Source organism: Hemiscyllium ocellatum, chromosome 13 (assembly GCF_020745735.1).
Source record: "Hemiscyllium ocellatum isolate sHemOce1 chromosome 13, sHemOce1.pat.X.cur, whole genome shotgun sequence".
Classification (NCBI taxonomy): domain Eukaryota; kingdom Metazoa; phylum Chordata; class Chondrichthyes; order Orectolobiformes; family Hemiscylliidae; genus Hemiscyllium; species Hemiscyllium ocellatum.
Genome location: NC_083413.1, coordinates 51,029,773 through 51,055,505, shown reverse-complemented (window position 1 = coordinate 51,055,505; position 25,733 = coordinate 51,029,773). Strand labels below are relative to the sequence as shown.

At 38.7% G+C, this 25,733-nt stretch overlaps 1 protein-coding gene across 2 annotated transcripts in view; it reads right to left on the bottom strand.

The window, feature by feature from the left end:
• LOC132821895 (transient receptor potential cation channel subfamily V member 6-like) overlaps nt 1-25,733 on the bottom strand; it is a 124,030-nt gene that overhangs the window by 37,164 nt on the left and 61,133 nt on the right. For both annotated transcript variants that reach the window (XM_060834822.1, XM_060834823.1), the window contains 4 exons: nt 22,860-22,982; nt 16,502-16,642; nt 10,364-10,462; nt 5,460-5,632 (listed from right to left, as the gene is read on the bottom strand). In XM_060834822.1, the coding sequence (XP_060690805.1) occupies nt 5,460-5,632; nt 10,364-10,462; nt 16,502-16,642; nt 22,860-22,982 (536 nt within the window). The remainder of the gene's footprint in view (nt 1-5,459; nt 5,633-10,363; nt 10,463-16,501; nt 16,643-22,859; nt 22,983-25,733) is intronic.

Here is a 25,733-nt window from a genome sequence, read left to right as displayed (position 1 = left end):
TGGCAAACACTTCATAAATATTAAATACCTTATTAACAGCAGAATCAAAATTTTAATAGCCTAGGAATCAAAAGTAATGTTAACAATCTCATTTTAAAAAACACAATTAAGTATTAATTGATTAGTTTCTGTTCACTTAACCACAATTGGATTTTGAAACCTTAAAGAGATGCAATCACTATCTTAACCTCAAAATATATTTACTTTAAAAATCTGCATCCTTCATGGCATTTCTAGCTTATCTGCTGGCTATTTTGCAGACAGAGCTGAAAACAAATCCGGATCTGGATCTGCCAATTTCTGACAGATTCACTTTGAGATCAAACCAGTGCACACCACAAATAATGACCAGTTAAACCAGGGAATGTTTATTTACACTAAGATCCTTCTCTTCCCCAGTTTGCTTATGCTAGTTTATAGCCATGATTAACTAAGGGTGTTACACTGAAGGGCATAAGTGTCACTCAGCTTTCAGGCTACAAAACCTGTAGACCAGTCCTCTTGTAGAGAGAGCCAGTGAGGGCAAATCTTAGTCATAGAGTCATAGAGATGTACAGCATGGAAACAGACCCTTCAGTCCAACCTGTCCATGCCGACTAGATATCCCAACCCAATCTAGTCCTACCTGCCAGCACCCAGTCCATATCCCTCCAAACCATTCCTATTCACATACCCATCCAAATGCCTCTTAAATGGTGCAATTGTACCAGCCTCCACCACATCCTCTGGCAGCTCATTTTATACATGTACCACCCACTGCGTGAAAAGGTTGCCCCTTAGGTCTCTTTTATATCTTTCCCCTCTCACCTTAAACATATGCCCTCTAGTCCTGGACTCCCTGACCCCAGGAAAAAGACTTTGTCTATTTATCCTATCCATGCCCCTCATAATTTTGTAAACCTCTATAAGGTCACCCCTCAGCCTCCAACGCTGTAGAGAAAACAGCCCCAGTCTGTTCAGCTTTTCCCTGTAGCTCAAATCCTCCAACCCTGGCAACATCCTTGTAAATCTTTTCTGAACCCATAGGACTAATAACAGTTGGACAAGGTCAAATTTTCTGTTTCATATTGCTATTACTTGCTGTTTCAGATGTGTTCATAATTTCTTATTTTCTTATAACTAGATGACACATCCCTGGCAGTTTGGGAGGGTCTTAAGAAGATTGGTACATGTAATTCAGTATTTACAGTTGTGCATAATCCCAGAGATCTTTGAAGCTATTTTGAGTAACTACAATAGTATTGTCTTCAAAAAGGAGACTATCAACCTAATCAATTGAACAATGCCATAAAAGATACAGCAATGTACATTGCATCTAACACTCTTCTGTCCATCAGGTTGCACTTCTGTTCATCAGACTTCAGCATCACTCCTGTTGAGATGCAACTTTCTTGCAGCTAATTAGCTCAGACTTCATAGAAAGGAGCAAGAAATCACAACTAATGAATTATTGAACATATTTATCAAACTTATGTAATCTAGCTAGAAAATAATAATGAAGTTTTAACAACAAAATATAAATGCAATGAAAGAATGATACTCCTTTCATAAAACAAAAACAAGTTGTCCAAATTTCTATGCCATTATAGAAATATTTGTTGAAAGCAAGTTTCTAATAAAAGTAATACATTAAAATGATACTTTCCACAATACTTCAGCTAAATGGATTTGGGAATTTTTTTTGTAACTCTGAAACTTATTTATATTTTTGAAGAAAAAGTCTATTTATTTCAATTCATTGCATCAATTTTCTTGTTTGAGTTTTTGTTTTTGTATACATGACACAATCATATATGCACAGGCCATACAAGAGCAGTCAGGTATGATTTGGTTAATGATTGAAATTAGTCTTTGTGCAGGTATTTTGAGAATGATACATAATCATTTTCTTTTCCAACCTTTTGCAAACATTCATGTTGTATATGCATGTTTGGTATTCGTTTGCAGCCTAATGTGACCAAGACATTGCTTCCCATTCAAGATTACACAAATTTATTTGAGGATCTTTTCATATAAAAGCTTTGTAAATTAGATTGGTACTATAGATCTTGAGTATTGCTGAAAACAGGCACATTTTGTCAAACATTCATTAAAACTATTCACAAGAAATATGACTGTAAAGGGAAAACAATATTTTATGCTGTTTGAGAAGAGAGTGCTGATTGCTTGAAAGGTTGACTTGGATATGTAGAGGCATTGCCAGGGAGAACGCACCAGTTAGGTGATCACTGACAGTCAACTGTCAAGTTTGTTTAAATTTTAAGTGTTTGACTTGAACTAGTCCTGATGAATACAAGGCAATAAAGTTTCAAAACATTGTGTCTTTTTTCAGAAACATGAAGACTTTTTAGTTTACTGGAATGGTTTTCATTTTTGTGTTTTTTTTCCCTAGTGGTTGAAGACTGATTAATCTTTATGCAGCAAGTCATTACACATCCAAAGATCAGTGACCCTGATGTGTGTGCTTTACCAAAATTATGGGCTTGAACTGGGCAAGAGTGGAGTTGCAGAAGACAATCATATTGTGGAACAACCCATTTTAAAGCTTATATTTCACCAGAGTCAAAAAACCCTCCAATGGCCATGAAAATGGAAAAGATTTTGCCTGTTTTAGATATTATAGATTTTCCAGGCTCACCACTGAGGGACAGTCATTTTATTATACTATGCAATCGAGGAAAAAAAAGCTGCTGCAACACCACCTCATCTCTGTTCCCAGCACTCACCCCCACCTACTCCATGTACTTCACTTTCCCGAATATCACTGTAAATATTAATAACATGGGTTTTCCCCACACTCTCCCAGCCCCATGATAAGCACACTATATGTCAGGACTTCTAGTGTTGCTATATTTCAATATACATTTATGTCCCTATTCTCAATTATCTGGAATACCATGACTTTCTCACCCCTAGCTGTAGCCCCTACAACAGCTTCTGTTTTTCTCCAAACTGTTTCCAACTGCTTATACTAAGAAGCTACCCAGTTTCCTTTTCCAGCACTGCAGGACTCCTTTGTTCATTAGATTACACGTCCACTTGTCATACTTTAACATCTCTCCTGTTGAGATGGATGGAGACACATAGTGACAGGTCTTAGACAGATGGAGAAAGATAACAATCGAGCTGCCTAAAAATGTACATATAGCATTCTACTCCAAGCTTTCATGTTGCACATACCGAGAAGAGCTACGTCAGGCTCATTTACAATTAACTGCATTGTAAACTAAACAACTTACTCCTGCCCCTATGCTCCTAGCTTCCCTTCCTAGTGTGCTTAGATCATTGGACACCAACACAGACAGCTTTTAAATTGAACATTTAATCGCAGCAGCCACTTGGAAATATGACAGATTATGGTTTCCTCACTGGCATTCAAACACTCATACATGGCCAAGTACAGCACCAAGCTGACCAACCTCAAAAGAATGTGGGCGATTGGAAATCAGAGATACAGGCAAGGGATGTCCATCTCCAAATAGTTTTTCATACCATTTAACTAAATTTGCCATAAATCATTGATGGATTTATTTAATGGCGGCCAATTTATTTAATTGGCGGATTTATTTAATGGAATTCAATTGTTTTTAAAAAAAGAAATAATGTTATCTACATTGTACAGTAACACAAATTGTCAGATCAAAACTTAAGTATGCATTTTACAGTCCTCCTCAAAACATATCAACTTCGATTTTTCATGTGTTGAATAGATTCAAGATCTGTCTCAACTCTGTGTTCGAAATTCAGAAATATTCATTTTAAATCTTTCACACACTACTATCTCTTTCCAGCTGCATTGTGCACCTGATATATGAAGTATTGCATGGAGTGATTGAAGTGGAATTTTTCATGTGATGTGGGATGGTTGACAATTGGGCAGCTAACTGAGATGCAGAATTGCCTGACAACTAATGTGGTGTGAACAGTATTACTTATTTATGACACGATCTACAGCTACTTCCCATTTTGTAACATAACCTGTACACAAGCATGAATTGACTTCCTTGGTTTAAACTTAAATATAATAGCATAAAATGAACAGAATTCAACAAGGAATAAATATTTTAAAGGAAGTTGACAGCCACTTTTGTGTTGAGATTCCTGGTTTTTGGAATGACTACTATTGCTCCAGTTACAATATCTAAAGGTCGACAGTTCTGGAAAAACTGAGTCTGAGATTCATAGATGGGTTGAACCTTGCATAGTCTATGGCTCCATGGGTGATGGAAGTGAAAATCGGCTACTGTTACATCTTGACTTATTTGTGGTCAGTGCCAGTGGTCCAAGAGCGCTTCAGTGGGTCCCATAAACAATATCTGGCCTACTGACATGTTGGACCCCTCCCTCCACAATCACAATGTTACCCCATCCACAACCTACCTTGCTGGCAGCAACTCCGGCTCAATTTTCAGACTTCAATCTGGTGGGTTGCGTCCAAATCCAGAACAAAAGGACTCAATCTTAAACATAGAGCTAGTCCATTCAGGCGTGAAATGAGGAAGCATGTTTTCACGCAAAGGGTAGTGGAAATCTGGAACTTGCTCCTCCAATAGGCTGTGGATTCTGAGTCAATTGAAATTTTCAAGATTTAGATTGATAAATTTGTTTTTCTTTACTAAGGGTATCAAGGGATATGGAACAAAGGCGGATAAATGGAGTTGACATACAGATCGAACGTGATCTGGTTGTACTGTAGAACAGACTCAAGAGGCTGAATGGCCCACTCTTGTTCCTATGTTCTTGCATTCTGTTTGCTCAACAGAAACTTGTTTTTGTTGCCTTAAAAAGACGTAGATCCACTTTAGCAGTAAAAATACATTATCACATAAAATGCATAATGTTTCTGCCTTTCTCAATTAGCCCAAACAGTGTTGCCTCTGATGTACTGAGAGGAAACTGAAGGATTGCATTACCTATCAAATATTGAGCTTCAGAATAATTCATTTGATACTGAATTAGCTAATAACGTATGGAATATGCAATTCACCAACTAAAACTAAATCTAAACTCGGCGGATATGGAACATGTCAAATTTGGGCACCAACTGGACTGTCCTTTGCTCTATGTATAAAGTTGAAGAAAAATAATTTTACTCGATGAATGATGTTTATAGACATAAGATAATGCATTTTCTTTAACTCTAACACAGGAGAAACATCCAAGCTGGTTACATACATGTGGACAGTATTGTACAAGGTAGAAGAGATGTATTGGAATATTATTTGTATTTTTCCTATATTACTGAATGATTACCATTTCAAAAATGGTTTCTACCTGCTATGAAGCTTTATGAGGACTAGTTGCCAATCTAAATGATAAGGTCTATTATTTTTGCAATATCTTCTGTATAAAAATCATGACAAAAGCTTACATTTTATGGCATCTGTAATTACTCTAAATATTATGTCAAAAAACTATCACCGTCTGAAACTAAATGAAGTAGAGTTGTGTTATCTTACTGCTACATCTCCTTCAAATGCTGACAGTTTCATGGGAGTGAGTCCATCTTTGTTGGTGATATTCTCCAAATACTCAATCTTTTCCTTGGATATAAGCGATGAAATAAAATTGTACATTCTGCAGGCCATGCTCTTATTTGGATGCAGCACAAGCATGTGGAAAACGGTGTTACCTGTAAAACAAAATGTTAAACAGATTTAGATTTAAAACACCTATTGAATCACCATGTATATCTACAGGTCCAATATTGTAGGAATATTTGATATACATTCAGGGCCAATGCTGTACGGAACATAACAGTATTTTACTGGAAGGATCATGTTCGTTTCATGACTACCTCCTGCTCTTCAATTTTGTATTATATTTATTTCAACAATTATGACTTATGAAATAAGTTTTCAAAATATTTTGTTCATTTACCAACAATTTTAGGTACACTCAGCAACCAGCTGTGGAGGATTATGATTCCATTATAGAGCTGGAACTGGGAAGGCAACACTACAGAGCATAGAGAAATCAGGATTTTGTGTCTGGGATTTTTTTTTGTATCAAATCGTATCATTTTTGTTGGGCTGTTTTTCAAGACATTTAGGTCTTAGAAGAGAGTTTAATGTACTGAATATTTTGCTACCTTTAAGTAGTTCACACCTTGGTCTGTCGTCATTGGATATTCTGGTTTTAAGGTTATGGTTGCCTCCAGAACAACCAACTTAACATTCAGGGTAGACACACGCAATTGAAGGAGTGACATCGTTCAATGATTTTGTGCTGCTTCTATAGCAACTAAATTTTGTTTCTTTTGATTTGTGACAGTTTCTGTTCAGTTGCATGTTCATGCTCATTTTATTTTGTCCTTATGTTCTTCCATATGCAACACTATAATTTCATGATATCTTGCATATCTAAGTATAACATGGCATTAAGCCACATTCGGCCACACAGTTTCAGGTACTAACCAAGATGTCAATAATATATAAACATGTAAAATATGGCAGTTTTAATTGAATAGGATGAAGATATCTGCCATCTTGAAGTTAATCAGTGCAATCATCAATCTTTAGCAACATAAAAGATGGCTATCAAATTAAATGTAAAAATGTTCTAACCCAGATTAGAAGTCTCAGCATTATAGTTTAAGTATTGCAAAAGGTACATTTCAGGAATATTGTACTAAACTTTGTGTACCAGCATCATGCTGGAGGGTTTGAATCACAAAGATAGACTGGGACTTTTTCCCAGAACATTTGATGTAGAGAGGTGACCTTATAGAGGTTTATAAAATCATGAGTGGCATAGATAAGATGAATAGCAAAGGTCTTTTCTCTATAATGGATGAATTCAAAATTAGGGGGCATGTTTTTAAGCTGAGAGGAGAAAGATTTAAAAGGGACCTGAGAGGCAACCTTTTCACATGGAGATAGTTCGTATTTGGAATGAACTGCCGGAGGAAGTGGTAGATGCAGATACAGTTATAACATTTACAATACGTTTTACTAGGTACATGAATAGGAAAGGTTTAGAGGGATCTGTGCAAAACACAGGAAAATGGGATTTATTTAGTTTGGGAACATGGTCAGCATGGACTGGTTGAACCGAAGGTCTGTCTTTGTGCTGTATGACTCTATGACTCTATGACTAAATTGCTTTTGGAAGCTTAAGATCAGATTGCAGTACAAAATAGCAGATGCCTATGTGCTCATTCTAGCTGGTGTGCCAAGTATACACACCTTATTGAGACAGTTACAACTGAACTGAGCTGGTCATGCAGCCAGAAAGTCTAACATTCACTTACCAAAGTGAATCTGCTATGGAGAGCTTGAGTCTGAGGTGCACTCTCATGGTAGTCAATGTAAGCACCACAAGGGCATACTGAAGGCTTCACCTAGGAATTGTGAAATCGACTTCGGTCCTGGAACAATCTCACCCAGGATCAGCGCCTAGCGCAACCAAATAAAAAACAGTGCGGCCTCCTTTGAAAGCAAGCAAATATCAGAGGCAGAGAGAAAACCCCGAGCCAGCAACTCATCTAAAACTCAACCCAGTTCTGCCCTATAGAGCATTTGCAGTACTGAAACCCAGCCAAATACCCCAGATGATGATCTCAGCTACCTTCACTTTGAAGGATGAACACAATGACTATACCTCCATACCTCATCTAAATGTCATTGCCAGAAGGTAATACTATTTGCTTTAATTTCATATTATATAATTGACACACCATGAAGATGACTTAGGTAAAGACCACAGAAGTGGTAAGAGCTGATTCTGGTATGGTTAGGAAAATTCTCATGAGCTCACAGAAAGTTCCGTTTTCCAACAATGTGTTGAGTGGTGAAATATTCTCACTAATGAACTGACAAGAGACCTATTTGTACATATTAACATGCATTAACATCCTCATTATGATGCCATTTTGCCTCAATGATATGCAGTTTCCTTTGCTACCACCCACTGGATAGAAACTAGATGGCAACAATTTCCAGCATGGAAGTCAGAGCTGGCAGCTCTAATCACCAACATGTCAGAGCCTGCTCCATGGCTTCTAAGGAAGTAGAAACTAAATAAATGCATTTTGGTATACTTTAAAACAACAAACAACTATGAATTTTAATTTTCTTCATTCAGAAAGAGGAAGGCTAAGTACAAAATGAAATTAAAGAACCTAACTATACTATTTAGAGTCATAAAGGTGTACAGCACAGAAGAAGGCCCTTTAACCCGTTGGATCATTACTGGTCAAAAACAAACACCTAGCTATTCTAAACCCATTTTCCAGCACTTGACCTTTTACGTCTTGGCGTCACAAGTGTACATCTAAATACTTCTTAAATGTTATGAGGGTTTCTGCCTCTACCACCCTTACAGGCAGAGAGTTCCAGATTTCCACCCCACTCTGAATTAAAAAAAAATCTTTTCTCCTATCCCTTTCTCAGAATGGATGACAGAGTGGCTTAGTGGTTAGCACTGCTATCTCACCGCACCAGGGACCTGACGTTGATTGCACCCTTGGGGATTATCTGTGTGGGGTTTGCATGTTCTACCTGTGTCTACGTGGGTTTCTGCAGGTGCACGTTTCCTCGTTTCCTCCCACAGTCCAAGCATGTGCAAGTTAGGTGGATTGGTCATGCTAAATTGTCCATAGTATCCAGGGATGTTTAGGCTAGGTGGATTAGCCATGGTAAATGTGAGGTTATGGGGGTAGGGTGGAGTTGGGCTGGGTCAGGGTGGGATGCTCTTTGGAGGGCTGGTACACATTTGATGGGCTAAATGGTCTCTTTCCACACTGTAGGGATTCTATGATTCGATACCCTCTCAGCAGCCTGTCCCTTACCTTAAATCTATGCCACCGGTAATTGATTCCTTCAGCAAGCGGAAAGATTCTTTTCTGTCTATCCTATCTATGTCCCCTCAATTTTATACATCTTAATCATATCCCTCCTTAATCTCCTCTATTCCAAAGAAAACAATTCCAGGCTATCCAATCTCTCTTCTGGACTAAGACTCACCAGCCCAGGCAACATCCCAGAAAACCTTCTCTGCATCCTCTCTAGTATGATCACATCCATCCCACAACTTGGATTTCAGAACTGAGCACAATACTCTAGCTTTGGCGTAACCAAAATTTTATACAGTTCCAGCATAACCTCATTCCCATTAAATTCAATGCCTTCTTAGCCATTTTATCTACCTGTCCCACTATCTCAAGAGACCAGTAAACATGCACACCAAAGTCCTTCTGATCCTTGGTGCTTCCCATGGTCCTATCATTCATCACGTATTCATCCTTGACTTGTTTGACCTGCTCAATTCCATCACCTCACACGTATCCAGATTGAATTTTATTTACCACTGATAGCCCATCTGACCAACCTGTCTCCATCTCCCTGAAATTTAAGGCTATCCTCCTTATTAGTTACCAGTCCACCAATTTACAAATCATTCACAAAATTACAGTTGAATCCTCTTACATTCAAGTCCAAACTGTTTATATACGCCACAAACATTGATGCCAGTGGAACCTACTGGACAAAGACATTCAGCTGCAAAACACTTTCAACCATCACTCTCTACATCTTGCCACTAAGCGAATTCTGTATCCAATTAAACAAACTTCCTTGGATTCCAAATTAATTCTGTTCCTCAGAATTGTGTCTAATAGTTACCCTGCTGCTGAAGGTAGACTGACTGGCCTGATTTATTCCCTGCTTTTCTTGAATAATGATGCCCACATTGGTTGTTCTCCAGTCCCTCTGGCACTTCTCCTGTGGCTAGAGAGGAATTGACAATTATTGCCAGCACACCTGCTATTTCCTCTTTTGCCTCACTCAACAATCTGGGATATGTTTCATCCAGCCCTGGAGATTTATCTACTTTAAGCCTGCAGACCAACCAATCTCCTTCTCTTGCTATGCAAATTTCTTTAAGTATATCACAGAGGCCTTCTCTCTGATTTCTATCTTCACATTGTCCCTCAAATTAATGAACACCAAAGTATTCATTTCAAACTCTATCTATATTCCCTGGCTTCAGACACGAACTATCCCTGTGTAACTTAATGGGCCCTACGTTTTCCTTAGTTATCCTTTTAACTTTAATGTACTTGTAAAATGGTTGAGGATTTTTCTTTACTTTATCTGCCATTATTCTTTTGTGGCCCTTCTTTGCTCTCCAAACTTCCATTTTAAGTTTCCCCTTGCACATTTTGTCCTTTAGGACTTCTGCTGTTTTGATCGATGGGTATTTGCCATAAACCTTGCTTTTTCTCTGTTATTTTTGTTGTGTTAGGAAAGTTTGCAATTGCATTTAAGATAAGATGTTTACTTGTAATATGCAAAAATAATGAATGACATAAAACAGGAAAACAGCTTGAACAAGATAATGAAATAATTTTTAAAAATCCTACCTTGTTTATCTTGTGCATTTAAAGGTGCCCCATGTGCCACAATCATTTTAACTATTTGTTCATTTCCTATGCAGGCTGCAAAGGATAAAACATATTCCCCTGACATATAAAAAGAAACAAAAACAAGTACTAGTTATCACAGTTTTGAAGAAAGAATGGAAGCGATTTTTCAAAAACCTCCAGTTTTGCAGAAAAATACCATAGATTATTATTCTTCAAGACTGCCCATTGTAGAATGCAAAAATAACAAAAATATACAAATCATAAACTGTATGGAATTTGTAGTTTCACACATTAAATGTGGCATAAGGTGAGATTATAACAATTAAACGCAAATTCAAAGACAGGTATATGTACGCAATTGAAGCTGTCTGTTACCATCAGTATTGTGGAATCCACCATTTCATTGCCCTAAAATGTACATACAGCAAGATATGACCGGTTCTGAAACCAGGTGAACAGCCTGTTTTCTGTGTGTTCATATAAACAGCTTTTGTTTGTACTGCAAATGCATTCTTTATTCAATCCAAACGTAGAAGAATTGACAAAGGAGTTGGTTATAGTGAACACAATACTAATATTCACCAAAAACTTGCTCTGTTGATCAGAAGGAGCTTCCACCAACTCACGGTGCTTCTTATTCAATTATTAAAATATAACATTACAAATCCAAAACAAATTTGAACTAAAGGTGGTTGTGAATTGTGTAGCAATTGAGTAGTTATATTGTAATAGTTTTCTGAACAGCTGACATATTGGACATTGCAGAACATTTGCACTGTAGCATGTGATAATTGCTATAGTGATGCAAGCGTTTGATAGAGTAATCAGACTCTGAATGGTCTTTGATTTTATCTAAATATGAAATATTAATTAGAACTCTTATTTTTTAAGAGAATCCATACAGTGTGGAAACAGGTCCTTCGGCCCAACAAGTCCACACCAATTCTCCAAAGAGTAACCCATCCCCCATATTTACTCCTGATTAATGCACCTAACCTAGGCATCCCTGAACACTATGGGCAATTTAGCATGGCCAATTCATCTAACCTGCACACCTTTGGATTGTGGGAGGAAACCGAAGCATCCAGAGGAAACTCACGCAGACACAGGGAGAATGTGCAATTCCAGACAGATAGTCACCCAAGGGCGGAATCTAACCCAGGTCCCTGGCACTGTGAAGCAGCAGTGCTAACCACTGAGCCACCATGCCTTATTGTATCCTGCCATCTGAATTTGATGATTCACTTTGCAAAAGGAATGGGACATCCAGACATTAATGTCCATCTAGAAAGTAATGATACAGTCAGCCAAGGTTGAAGTCCTGGTTTGTTTCAGGAGCTACGAAGGAAATGAACAAGCAGGATCTCAAATGCAGTAATCTCTACTTGCTAATGAATGTAGAAGCAGAAGACATGTGATTGAAAGCCAGACTTTTCTCAAGCAAAGGGAAGAAATAGGCATTCTTAACAATGCTTCCAGGAAAGATAGAGATGGAAAAATAAAGAGGGGGTTTTGTTTTAAGTTACTGTTACATCACAGGAAAGGAATGATGTATTTGAGGGTTTAAAGACAGATTTGGAATTGAGAAACATTAGAAGGAACTATTAAGCGGCAACTTGCCACCCACCACTAGGGATATCTTTCCCTCCCCACCCCTATCGGCATTCTGGAGAAACCACTCCTTACATGACTCCCTTGTCAGATCCATGCCTCCACCAACCCACCCCCAACCCCAAGCACCTTCGTCTACCACCACAGTAATTGCAAAACCTGCGACCACCCTCCCCGCTCACCTCCATCCAAGGCCCCAAAGGATCTTTCCACATCCTACAGAAGTTTACCTGTACTTCACACATGATATATACTGCATCCATTGCACCCAATGTGGTCTCCTCTACACCAGGGAGACGGGATGCCAGTTTGCAGATCGTTTCAGAGAACATCTCTGGGATACCCACACCAACGAACCCCATTGTCCCACGGCTGAACTCTTTAAACCTCCCTCTCACTCCACCAAGGACATGCAGGTCCTGGGCCTCCTCCATCATCAAATCCTAACCATCCAATGCCTGGAAGAAGAACGCCTCATCTTCCACCTTGGGACCCTGCAACCACACGGAATTAATGTGCATTTCACCAGTTTCCTCATTTCCCTTCCCCCAACCTTATTCGAGTCCCAAGTCTCCAACTTGGCACTGCCCCTTTGACCAGTCCTACCCGTCCATCTTCCTTCCCACCTATCTGCTCCACCCTCCCCTCTGATCTCTCACTTCCACCCCACCTTCATCTACTTATCACATTCCCAGCTACCTTTCCCCCAGCTCCACCCTCCTCCCATTTATCTTTCATGCCCACGGCCCAAATGCTTCATTCCTGATAAATAGCTTATACCCGAAATGTTGACTCTCCTGCTCCCTAGATGCTCCCTGACCTGCTGTGCTTTTCCAGCACCAGAGTCTCGGCTCCTGTAGTCAAAGGATTGAGTAATAAAGGCAAGCATGCAAAACACCTTCTTAACCACCCTGTCTACATGTGACACAATTTTCAAAGGCCTCTGTACCTGAACCCTTGGGCTCTTTGTTCTACAACACTCAAAGGGCCCTACTATTAATTCCATAAGTCTAACCCTTGTTTGCTTTACCAAAATGCGATGCCTTATATTTATCCAAATTAAACTCTATCTGCCACTCCTCGGCCCAATGACCCAATTATTCAAGATCTCTTCGTAATCTTAGATAACCTTCTTCACTGTCCACTATTCCACCAATTCTGGTGTCATTTGCAATCTTACTAACCATGTCTCCTGTCTTCTCATCAAAATTGTTTATATAAATGCCAGACAAAAGTGGATCCAGCACTGATCCCTGTGGAACACTGCTGGTCATGGGCCTCCAGTCCAAAAAAACAACCTGCCACCGCCATCCTCTGTCTTGCATTGTCAAGCCAATTTTGTATCCAAATCGCAAGCTCATCCTGAATCTCATGTGATCTAACTTTACTAACTAGTCTATCGTGCAGAACCTTGACAACGGCTTTACTGAAGTCCGTGTAAACAACGCCTATGGTTCTGCCCTCATCAGTCTTCTTGGTTGCTTCCTCAAAAAACTCAGACAAGTTTGTGAGACACGATTTCCCTCACACAAAACCATGCTGACTATCCCTAGTCATTCTTTGCCACTTCAAATGCATATAAGTCCTATCTTTCAGAATCACCAACAACTTACCCACCACTGATGTCAGACTCACCAATCTATTGTTTCCAAACTTCTCCTTACAGCCTTTCTTAAGTAAGGACAGAACGTTAGCCATCCTCCAATCCCCTGGCACCTCACCTATAGTTATGAATGATATAAATACTTCTGCTAGGGGCTCCACAATTTCTTTCCTAACTTTCCACAAAGCCCTGGGATACAGTTAATCAGGTCCTGAAGATTTATCCATCTTTATGTTTTCTAAGACCTCCGGCACTTCCTCTTCTGTAATGTGAGCTGTTTTCAAAACATCAGTAAACATTAGATGCATTCTCACAAATGTAAGAAGGACATTCAATGCTCAAGCTTCTTGGATAACTAAAGATATAGAGATGAAAATGAAACAGGAATAGGATGCTAATGGTAACTAGGAGAAAGTGAGGCCTGGAGATGCTGGAGGTCAGAGTCGAAGAGTGTGGTGCTGGAAAAGCACAGCCAGTCAGGCAGCATCCGAGGAGCAGGAGAGCTGACGTTTCGAGCATACGCTCTTCAACAACCTGATGAAGAGCTTATGCTCGAAATGTCGACTCTCCAGCTCCTTGGATGCTGCCTGACTGGCTGTGCTTTTCCAGCACCAATTCTTGGACTGCTAATGGTAACTGTTGAGTTCATAATTTGGTGGTGAACAAAGCTGGATACAAAAATTACAAAGGAGAACTGCAGAAGAACAGAAGGGACAAAGACAGCATGGGAATAGATTAGCAGGGAAATATAAAATGGAACCCAAAAATGTTATATGAACACATAAATAGCAAAAAGGCAATCAAAACAAGGGATAATTGATTATGAACCAAAAAAGGCCTTGCTGTAAAAGTAGAGGCACTAATTCAGTTCTCTGCATCTTCAAATAATGTAGAAGAGGATGCCATTGATGTCACAGTAAAGAAGGAAACAGATAATACAACTTTAAGAGGCTGCGGAAACCTGGAGATGCATGTGCGTTTTCTTTAAAAGTGGTGGGACAAGCTGAAGAAGCATCCAGAATCCTTGGTTTTATAAACAGAGGCGTAGAATGCAAAAACAAAAGTTATGCCTAACCTTTGTAAAATATATGTTGGATGCATTGATAGAGTAAAGAAGGAAAAGTTATTGTTAACCAAAGGGAAAAAAAAGGTAATTAGTAAATGAACCAGAGGGGAGAAAGAATATTTTATGCAACAAATTGTCTTAGGTTGTAAAATACAGTCTGTGGAGTTGAGGGAAGTAGATCAAATAATACATTTCAAAAATAAATCAGCTAACATTAAAAAGGAAAAAAAAAGATTCAAGCTTGTGAAGAAATAGTAGGGAATTGTGACTAATTGTATAGCTGTTTCAAAGATCAGGCACAGGCTTGATAGACCCAATGATCCTGTTCTGCCCCATTTCATTCCAAGATTGTTAGGTTCAAAATAAAGACTCCGCTAATGGTTTCATTGGAATTCCATGATTTGTTGGTCATACTGCAAATTAAACAACCTGTTTTTGTTTCCATTTGAATGTACCAAAACCATCCAAAATTGATTGGAAAAGGTTATTGGGAACAGGGGTGACAAAACAGGATATCAAAAGACCTGCTGTAAGACTTAAAGGAAAGTTCCTTTACAAATCTGTAAAAAAAGAAAGTGAATTTCATGGTTAAAGCAGGAACACATCGAATTTATAGAAGATCACATTTTATAGTTAAGGTAATCCTGCAGTAATACTTCACGTCAAACCAGTCAATGTGATAAGTAAATATGAATTAAGGTTATTTAAATATGAATTTATAATCATTTTTAAAAAAATTACTCCTCAATAAACAGAATAAGTTAATTAAGTGTACACCTCTAACAAACATTGAAAAAAGTATTTTACTCCTCAATAAACGGAATAGTATGACAATTTGTAAAAATAAAAACATCAAGTTTATTCAAATCCAATCCAATGCTGTACTGAGAACATTATGACACTATACAGTTGAATTCCAATGGTCCTTCTTATTCTTGAATTTATTTTTCTAGTATATAATCTCCAAAATAGGGATAACAATAAGTATTTCCACATAAAGACACTACAGCTAAGACAATGGTGCAGATTTCAACTGTGCCGCTAAGTCACCCACCATCATTATTTGGAACTAAATCACCTTCCTGCTGTTGATGGTACAAAATCCTAGAACTTCCTTCCTTGCAGCCTTAGAACACTACCCCACATAATCTACAAGTTCAAGTAGTTCACCACCACCTACTCAAAGATAGATAGGACTGAACAATTTATGAGCAAACATTCTAAAAAACGATTGATTTCAAATCAGAAATCTTTACACCTCACTCATTATTTGCATCGAAGTCAATGGAAATAAAAATATAGAAAAGTTGACGTCATCACTTCCACATTAAATCACACAAAGTCAAAAGTAACGATGGAGGCAAAAAAAATTTCCATGAAGAAAAGATGATGGCCAATGCTAGGTGGGAAAGACAACTTTTTGTTCTTCCCCCTCACTCCCAGTCTTCTTTGCTGCTATCCTGAATGCAGTGCCATTACATTACACATTGTTTATAAATACCTGCATTCCTTTAATCTCACACCGATGTGACAACTATTCAGTTCTGAAGTTGACCTGCTACAATCCATTTGTTTTCTGATCATGAGGGATAGAATAGGCAAGCTGAATCATGTTTTCATTTCCTCCATTTCTAGTAGGAATCAGTGCGCATAAATTAATATCCTGTTGTTCTATTGCCCCCCTTAAACTGGGAATATTAAGATTAATCGCAGCACCCACCAACATCACCTTCAGTCAAATCAAATCTGAAACATTACCGCATCAATTAAAAGTGCTAATAAACATAATCCAAAACAGCTAACTCATTTCTGAATACTGTTTTACTGTAAATACAGTTGAGAAATCTTACCGTACCATAATAACATCGGCAATCTTTTCCTGGAGTGAAAAAAGTTCCTACAGCACGAGAATGTTTGATATCTGCATTAAGAGCCAGCAGCTCCTTAATGAGGTCAATATTCTGATTCACCACCGCAATATGCAGAGCTGTTTCACCTGAAGATAGATAATTTATTCCAGTTATTGCAAACTAAAGCTTGCCATATAGTAACAAGTGCAGAGTGTATTCTTCTACTATTGAGAGGGCTAGAGATATACAACATCAGGGATGGACTGCTTATGCTGTATAAGGCTCAGGTCAGATACATTTGGACTATTGTCAGCAGTTTTGGGCCCTGTATCTAAGGAAGGATGTGCTGGCATTGGAGGGGGCCCAGAGGAGGTTTTCAAGAATGATCCCAGGTATGAAAGGCTTGTCATATGAGGAGTGGTTGAGGACTCTGGGTCTTTAGTCAATGAAGTTTAGAACAATGAAGGGATATTTGACTGAAACTTGCAGCACACTGAGAAGCCAGGATAGAGCGGATGTAGAGAAGATGTTTTCACTAGTATGAGAGGGAACACTGCTCATCTCAGGCTTAAATGGGTGACATCTTACTTCAATATTATACCTTCTTGTCCTAGACTCTTCCCACCAAGGGAAACAACCTTTCTGTATTTATCATGTCAAGTTCCCAAATAATGTTTTATGTTTCAAACATTGTTGATTGTAATTCAAATCCAGCTGATTTACCAATGTCCTTTGGAGAAGGAAATCTGCCTACCTTACTTGGTGTGGCCCACACATGACCCCAGCCCTATAAAATGTGGTTGATTCTTAACTGCCCCGGACAATTTAATGGGCAGAGGTGATGATGCCTGTATCCCACAAAATAATAGAAACCTGACCTTCTCCCATGGAGTATTATGTATAGTTCTGGTCATCACATTATAGGAAGGATCTGCAAGCTCTGGAAAGAGTTCAGAGAAGATTTACTAGGATGTTGCCTGGAGGGAGGTCTTATGAGGAAAGGCTGAGAGACTTGAGGCTGTTTTAATTGGAGAGAAGAAGGCTGAGGGGCAACTTAATTGAGACATATAAGATAAACAGAGGATTAGATAGATTGGCCAGCGAGAGCCTTTTTTCTCTGATTGTAATGGCTAGCACGAGGGGGCATGGCTTTAAACTGAGGGGTGATAGATATAGGACAGATGTCAGAGGTAGTTTCTTTACTCAGAGAGTAGTCAGGGTGTGGAACGCCCTGCCTGCAACATTAGTAGACTTGCCAACTTTAAGGGAATTTAAATGGTCATTAGATTAACATATGGATGAAATGTAATCGTGTATGTAAGATGGGCTTCAGATTGGTTTCACAGGTCGGCGTAACATCAAGGGCCAAAAGGCCTGTACTGCACTGTCATGTTCTATGTTCTACGAGGTCAAACTTTGAGGGTCCACTACCTAATCCTGACTGTCACTCCCACAACAAGTTAATGGTTTCTGCCCCCTCCCCAGTCCTTACTGTCCTTTCCTGAAGTCAGATTCCTAAAATTCAATATTCTGCCTCTCCTCCCTCGACTCTGAGACTGTTTACCTCTTTTAAAATGTGATTTTTTTTTTAGACAGTTTTTTTTAACAAATTGCTTAACCCATTAATTCTTCTTCTGTCTTAGTGGATGACAGTTCTTGTATCATTACCATAGCACTTCCTTCTCAAGCTTCAGTCCTGATGCAGGCTGCAAAAATATAATGTGTGCATTTGTGGAACAGGTAAACTAGATGGCAATATCAATAGGGTGAGGACACGAGGGATAGCCTCAGAGTGAAGGAATGACCCTTTAAAACTGAGGAGGAGGAGGGTGGTGTATCATTGCTGCAGAGGGCTGAAGATGCTAAGTCATTGAGTTGTGAGGCCAATGTGTACTATGTACAGTTCCTGTTACCCTGCATCAAGAAGGGTAGTATTAAATTGGAAAAGGTGCAGAAGAGACTTGCAAGCATGTTATCAGAACTAGAAAGTTTGAATTACAGAGGAGAAATTGGATAGATTGGGACTTTTTTCACTGGAGCATAGGAGGTTGATTGGTGACCTTATAGAGGTTCATAAAATCATGAGGGGCATAGAAAAGGTGAACACCAGAGTTCTTTTCCCTTGAGTTGAAGAGTTCAAAACTAGAGGCCACAATTTTAAGGAGAAAGGAGAAAAATTTAAAAGAATGATTTAAGGGGACCTGACATACAATTTTTTTCCCACAGGTAGGGTGGTTCCTATGTGGAATGAACTGCCAGAGGAAGTGGAGATGCAGGTGCAATTACAACATTTAAAAGACATTTGGATAGTTACATGAATAGGAAAGGTTTAGAGGGGTGTAGGCCACAAGCAGTCAAATGAAACTAGTTTAGTTTGGGAAACATGGTTGGCATGGATGAGTTGGACCAAAGGGTCTGTTTCCATACTGTATAACTTTATGACTTGATCCATCATTTTCACTACACGAATGAATAATTTGCAAAAAAAACAATCAAATAATGTGAATGCCTTTCTGCTATAGAAAGTTATTTGAGCTAATATTATGGGCTGAATTTGCAATGGCCTATGAATACAGGACTCCAGATGGGTCAAGGCTGAAAATATGTTGCTGGAAAAGCGCAGCAGGTCAGGCAGCATCCAAGGAACAGGAAATTCGACGTTTCAGGCATAAGCCCTTCTTCAGGGCTTCTACCTGAAACGTCGAATTTCCTGTTCCTTGGATGCTGCCTGACCTGCTGCGCTTTTCCAGCAACACATTTTCAGCTCTAATCTCCAGCATCTGCAGACCTCACTTTCTCCTACAGATGGGTCAAGGGTGGAGAAGCCCAAAAAAGACAGAAAGACACCCTTTTCGCCCAACACCATGACATCTTCCTGCCTCCAAGATTTTATAAAGGAGTTTGAATAATGGGGGAAAATGCTTCGCATCCCCTAGACCAGTAACAAGTTAGACCCGCCGGTGCTTATTTGAGGGCACTCTGTTAACTGCATTTCCATTGGTACCTATCACATTTGCTCTTCTAAGAAGCACTGACACCCTCCCAGCAGCAGATCAGGTAGTATTAGAGGCAGAAACTTTATCCAATGTGAAAAACTTCAGTCTTAACCTAACTTTTCTTTTCCTTTCATGGCATGAAGGTATCTCTGGCAATGCCAGCAATCATGCCTATCCTAATCACCTTTGAAGTAATTGGCTTGCAAAACCATTTCAGAGGACGGTTAAGATTCATCCATATTGCTGTGTTTCTGGAACCTCATGTCGGCCAGACCTTGTTAGGACAGCAGTTTTGCTTATTTAAATGATATCAATGAACCAGATGGACTTTACAACGATTGATGGTCAATATTAGCAAGACCAGCTTTTAATTCAGGATTTATTCATTGAATTTAAATTCCATCAGCTGCAGTGGTTGGATTTGAACCCGATTTTGCCGAGGGCGGCACGGTGGCACAGTGGTTAGCACTGCTGCCTCACAGCGCCAGGGACCTGGGTTCAATTCCCGCCTCAGGCGACTGACTGTGTGGAGTTTGCACGTTCTCCCCGTGTCTGCGTGGGTTTCCTCCGGGTGCTCCGGTTTCCTCCCACAGTCCAAAGATGTGCGGGTTAGGTGAATTGGCCATGCTAAATTGCCCATAGTGTTAGGTAAGGGGTATATGTAGGGGTATGGGTGGGTTGCGCTTCGGCGGGTCGGTGTGGACTTGTTGGGCCGAAGGGCCTGTTTCCACACTGTAAGTAATCTAATCTAATCATTAGTCTAAGCCCATGGATTTACTCATCTAGTGACATTACTATGATGCCACCTCCTTCCCATTTGTAACTGTCTGCAATACTGTAGTAGATTATCCCCCTCATGTCCAACCTCTTCCACTCTTCACCATTTACCTCTTTTATGATCAGCAAACAGTAATAGAGGTGTATTTGTACTCGCCTTCATAATTTAGCAACATCATATCTGATGGTGGGGTTGGTAATCTTTCACCGTTGAACACCCCCTGACTGACCCTCCAGACTTTGTAGCCTTCCCTACATCAACACTGGACAGGACTCCCAAAGGTAACTACATAACTGATCACATCCTCCAAAAATTTCTCTGTTGCTCGCATTTCAGTTCCCTGACCTGTATTTCATCCTGAAGGAAGAATCAAAACCCAGAAATGACAATCTTACCCTATATCAACAAGCACTTCTGTGTATTCACTGTAACAAGAACTTTGAACTAGTAATGCAAAGTTGGAACTCTTCATGGCACAGATTTAAAAACTTGTGAAAATGCACACATCAATTTGGTTTCAAAATATTAATGGTTTTAATTACTGATAACTCATTACTCATAATTCAGATGTCAAAATAAATATATACAGCCCAATAAAATGTCTTGAAAAGTCCTTTATTTACTGAACATCCAAATATCTTTAGAGAAACAACCAAAGAAATACAAATCTTTTATTCAAGTTTGGCCTTAAGATGGGCTCTTATTTTACAGCAATTTTCTTGCTCATGAACAATTACTCTATCTAAGGCCACATTATCACGATATAATTTCTGAAAAAACCTGGATGATACTTCACAGTGCGTTTCTCTAGGGTTAAACTTAACTCCAACTGATAGGGAATTGGTTATTATTCACTCTTAAGGTCTTCATAAAATGAATTGAATAGAGCACCCAGTACCTGATAGTACTAGTTACACAGTATAAAGCTGCCCCAGTTGTAACTGAATTGGCAATGTCAGTCAGAAATGTCACAAGGATTATTGCGATTGGAATTTGAAATATCCTATACTCCTCTCATCTTCTATACTTGGGAACAAAGTTTAGGAAATATCACCCTCCTGATTGCTGGGCTATACCTGATCTTGGTGTTCTTGAAGTTTATGTAAGAAATCATTCACTTTCCTATTCCTAATAAAATTAAAGTTATTTTAGTACATAAAACTGTCTCAAAGTATTTCATGGTTTAGGACCCAAGCAAGACATGGAGGAAACTACAGGAGATGACTGAGGCAAATTTGAAAGAGTAGACTTTAAGGAGCTTTGGAAGATGAGGATGAATGAAATCAAATAAAGGGAATTCAAACAGAGTGGTGGAGGGTCATGACACAGCTGACAGATCAGTAAGGGAAAAACATGGTCAATCAGAAATAAATGGACAATGAATAAATGGAAGGATATATGATATATGCAGGGAGGTTCAAAGCCATGGAGGGATTTGGAGATGAAGATGAAGATTTTGAAATCAGTACACATAGTGATGGGGAACCTGTTTAAGCTGGGAATGATAGGGATGACAGATGAATAGGACATTATTTTGGATCGAGCAAAGATGGTAGTATTCCAGTTACATTGGAAACTATGGTGTGGTAGTGGGTGTTGGTTGTGGACAGTGGGGTTGGGAGGGCAATCAAGAGGAGATTTGAGAAGTTAACATATCCAAATGAGTGAAGTTACAATATCACTCTTTTGGATATGGAATTTGAAGCTTAACTGGAGATTAAACAGGACATCAAAGATTCCTGTTAGAGATTGAACAGTCACCCAGGAAGAAGGCAAGAATCAAATGCTAAGGTGACAAAGTTAAAAGGAGAAACAAGAGTGGATTGACTGGTAATGTCAATGACACAGAGATGAAGAAAACAAAATACAGTCACAAATCAACTGACCATCATTGAAAATTAGTATTCCATTGTCCTAATGCTGTAACCAAATATAAATCATGGGATATTCTGTTTGGCCCCCACAGCCACTTAATGCTTGTCAGACAGTTAACTCAATTAAACTGACTTTCCGGCCCGACTGGGGAAGAAGTCCTTTCTCTGGCAACTGTTGACCATTTAACTCACCAGCGCCACCTGGAGTGATGCTGAGGAAAGCAACCTGTAATGGATCCAGACTTCAAGGTACATCCAGAGTTTTGGTGGAACCTCTGAGGAAAGCAAGTTAGGTGAAGGTCTGGGATGGATAGGGCAAAGAGTGAAGGACACAAAGTTGGGTAATAATGACCTATTACAGAAACTTACAAAAGAACAGGAAGTCAGAGTGGTTGACAAAGACAGAGGAAGAAGGAAGAAAGTGACCTTTGTTTGTAAAAGTAACATTTTCCTCCTAGACCATTATCACTAAAACTTCATTCAGAATCTGATGCTGTGCGCATTTGGCTTTTCCCACTTGACAACATTGATACAATATGGTCACTGTTACTTTTCTGCACCATATAGTAGATGAGTATACACTGACTAAGCTGAACTTCTAATAAAGAAAAGTATTTGAAGCTAAATAAAACCACAGTGTCCATTTTACAAATGACTTTCTGATAAATGCGTATATCTTGTTCTGATATTTTAATCAAAGATTACAGCCACTTACCCTTGTACATCTCGCAGTCAATTGGTTCATCAATTAAGAATGGAAAGGCATTGAGCAATATAATTGCAGCTTCCTTACTGTTATATAATGCTGCAACATGTAACACAGTTTCTCCAACAGCACCTATAATATAACAAGGTAAGATTTAAAAGCATAGATATACATCCATCACAGTGTAAAACAGGAAAGATAACTAGCACAGTCTTTGGAAAAGTCTGATTTTGCTTTCCTATTGCCTGAATAAAACTATTTATTCCTGTTAGTCCTCTCTTCTGTAAGTACTGGGAACAATAACAAATTTACATGGCTCCTCCATTATATATGAACATATAAAATTGTTAAGAAAATTTGTGTCATCGGTCTGTTCCTAGTGTTCTATCAAGTTTGCATGGGCATGGATAATTGGGTTTTTAAATCACTAAAGCTTACAATACAGAAGGAGGGCATTCAACTCATTGTACCTGTGCTCATTTTTAATGACAATGATCGAAACCAAATATCAGTGTCTTGCTCTCTCACTATAGCTTGGAATCTTCCTCTACTTCAATAGTGTAAATATTTTAGAAGTTGCAATAATTGCCACTTTAATCACTCAAATTATATTGCCCTTGACTATGGAGTTATTTATGTGCTTTCATATTTAAAGGGAATAGTGCACCTAAACTTTTAGGTCTGTCTGGCCATCCATATAATGATAGGGAGGTGCCGGTGTTGGAATGGGGTTGACAAAGTTAAAAATCACAGAACACCAGCTATGGTCCAACAGGTTTATTTAGAAGTATTAGCTTTCAGAGCACTGTTCCTAGCTCATTCAGCTCCCTGATGAAACAGCAGCACTCTGAAAGCTAGTACTTTCAAATAAACCTGTTGGACTACAACTTGGCGTTGTGTGACTTTTAACTTCATCCATACAATGTTATTCTATTTAGCCAAATTTCCATTTCATGCTTTTGCCTCCCACAAAATATATGACAACATTTTATGTATATAAAGCACTGTGATTCCATTCCACTAATCCACTTAATGCCAAATCCTCCACCTTTGTGTTGTCAGCAAACGTCAAGATTGCCATCTTCACATCCAAGTTTATTTTCAACTTCAACTATGAGCAACAGCTACTTAATTCCAAATCTATCTTTCTTATCTTTCAACCAGTTTTCTATTTATTCCATTATATTCCAACCAATAACATACACCTATATTTTTATAACAAGTTTATAAACCACCTACTTATTCTGAAAATCCATTCACACTAGATATTTCATTTGATTTGCTAATCTATAACTTCCTCAAAATGCTCCAATGTTGTGAAGCATTAACTGTAAAAATCAATGCAAAATCAGATTTTTTAACATTCACAAATAGACTTTCACTTTGTCCTACCCTCTTCCAACTCTTTACATTTTATCTGCTTATAAGAGTTCTATTGTCTTTAGATCATCTGCTTTATCAGTTTGTCTTTCTCCTATTTTCTTTCAAACTTTCCAACTTTCTTCTTTCCTTCCCCATGTTTGATATATTCCAAAAATTATTTGATATTTTAAATTCTGTTTAATTTTAATCAATTCATCCATGGAATTCTAAATCTTGATGCAATCTCCTTTCGCCTTCTAGAGACATATTATACTCTGTCTCATATTTTAAAAAATATTTGCTGCTTATTTGTCAGTTTGCTAAGGTTTTTCTTAAGTTAAATTGGGAGATTTGTTTGTTTCTGTCACAGGACCATATACTTCTCCATTTCAACAATGTTTCCTTTCAATCTTCATCAGCCTTTTCTAGCCTTGCATCAAGCCTCTTTAATCCTTGCCCTTCCTTTCTCATTTTTTTTCAATACTATATTTCAGGAAATTAATTACATTGCTTGTTGGACTAGAGTTATACTGATCTGTGAAGAAGTCATGGGTGCATTTACAATAAAAACTTTCCTCACTGTAGCTATTCCTTCTTTTTTGGCTAGTTAAGTTCACATGTAAGAAATACAGGGCAATAATATACATGTCACTTGCCTGCAAATTCATCCTTCAGTGGAAATTAAACAATCTAGTGAAGTGTACTTGCCAGCATAGCAAAAATTGCAGATTTTCCCTTTTAATTTCTCATCTTCATCCACATGGACAATGAATAAACATCCGAATTCTGAGCAATAGCAGCCCACTTGAGCCAGCTCCTCCCTTCAATAAGATCATGGCTGACCTGATTGCTCCACACTTCCACCAATCACTGATGAACTTTTATCTCATTGCCTGTCAGGAATCTACCCAGCTCTGCCTTAAAAATATTCAAAGAATCTGCTTCCATATCTTCTGAGGAACATAGTTCCAAAGTTTCTCAGTACTCAATGAGAAACACTTCTCAGCTATCTTAAACAGGTGACTCTTTATTTTTTTAAACTGTGACCTTTGTGTGGAAACATCCCAGAAACATAGGATGCAGGAGCAGGAATAGGCCAGTCAGCCCTTTGAACCTACTCCACTATTCAATATGATCATGGCTGATCATCCAACTCAGTGCCTTATTCCCACTTTCTCCTCATACTCTTTGATCCCTCTAGCATGACGAGCTACATCTAATCCCTTCTTCAATAATTTTCTGTGGCAGAGAATTCCACACTCCTATCCACATCCAACTTGTCAACACTCCTCAGGATCCTATTTGCTTCAATTAAGTTGCTTTTGTTGTTCTGAACTCCTGTGGATGCAAGCCTAGTACATCCAACCTTCCTTACAATAGCACACCCTTTCACAGTATTGGTCTAGTATATGTTCTCTGAATTGCATCCAATCCAGTGACATCCTCACTCAAAAAATAGATGAACACTGTAACAGCACTCCAGATGTGGTTTCATTGACATCCTGAGTGACTGAAGCATAA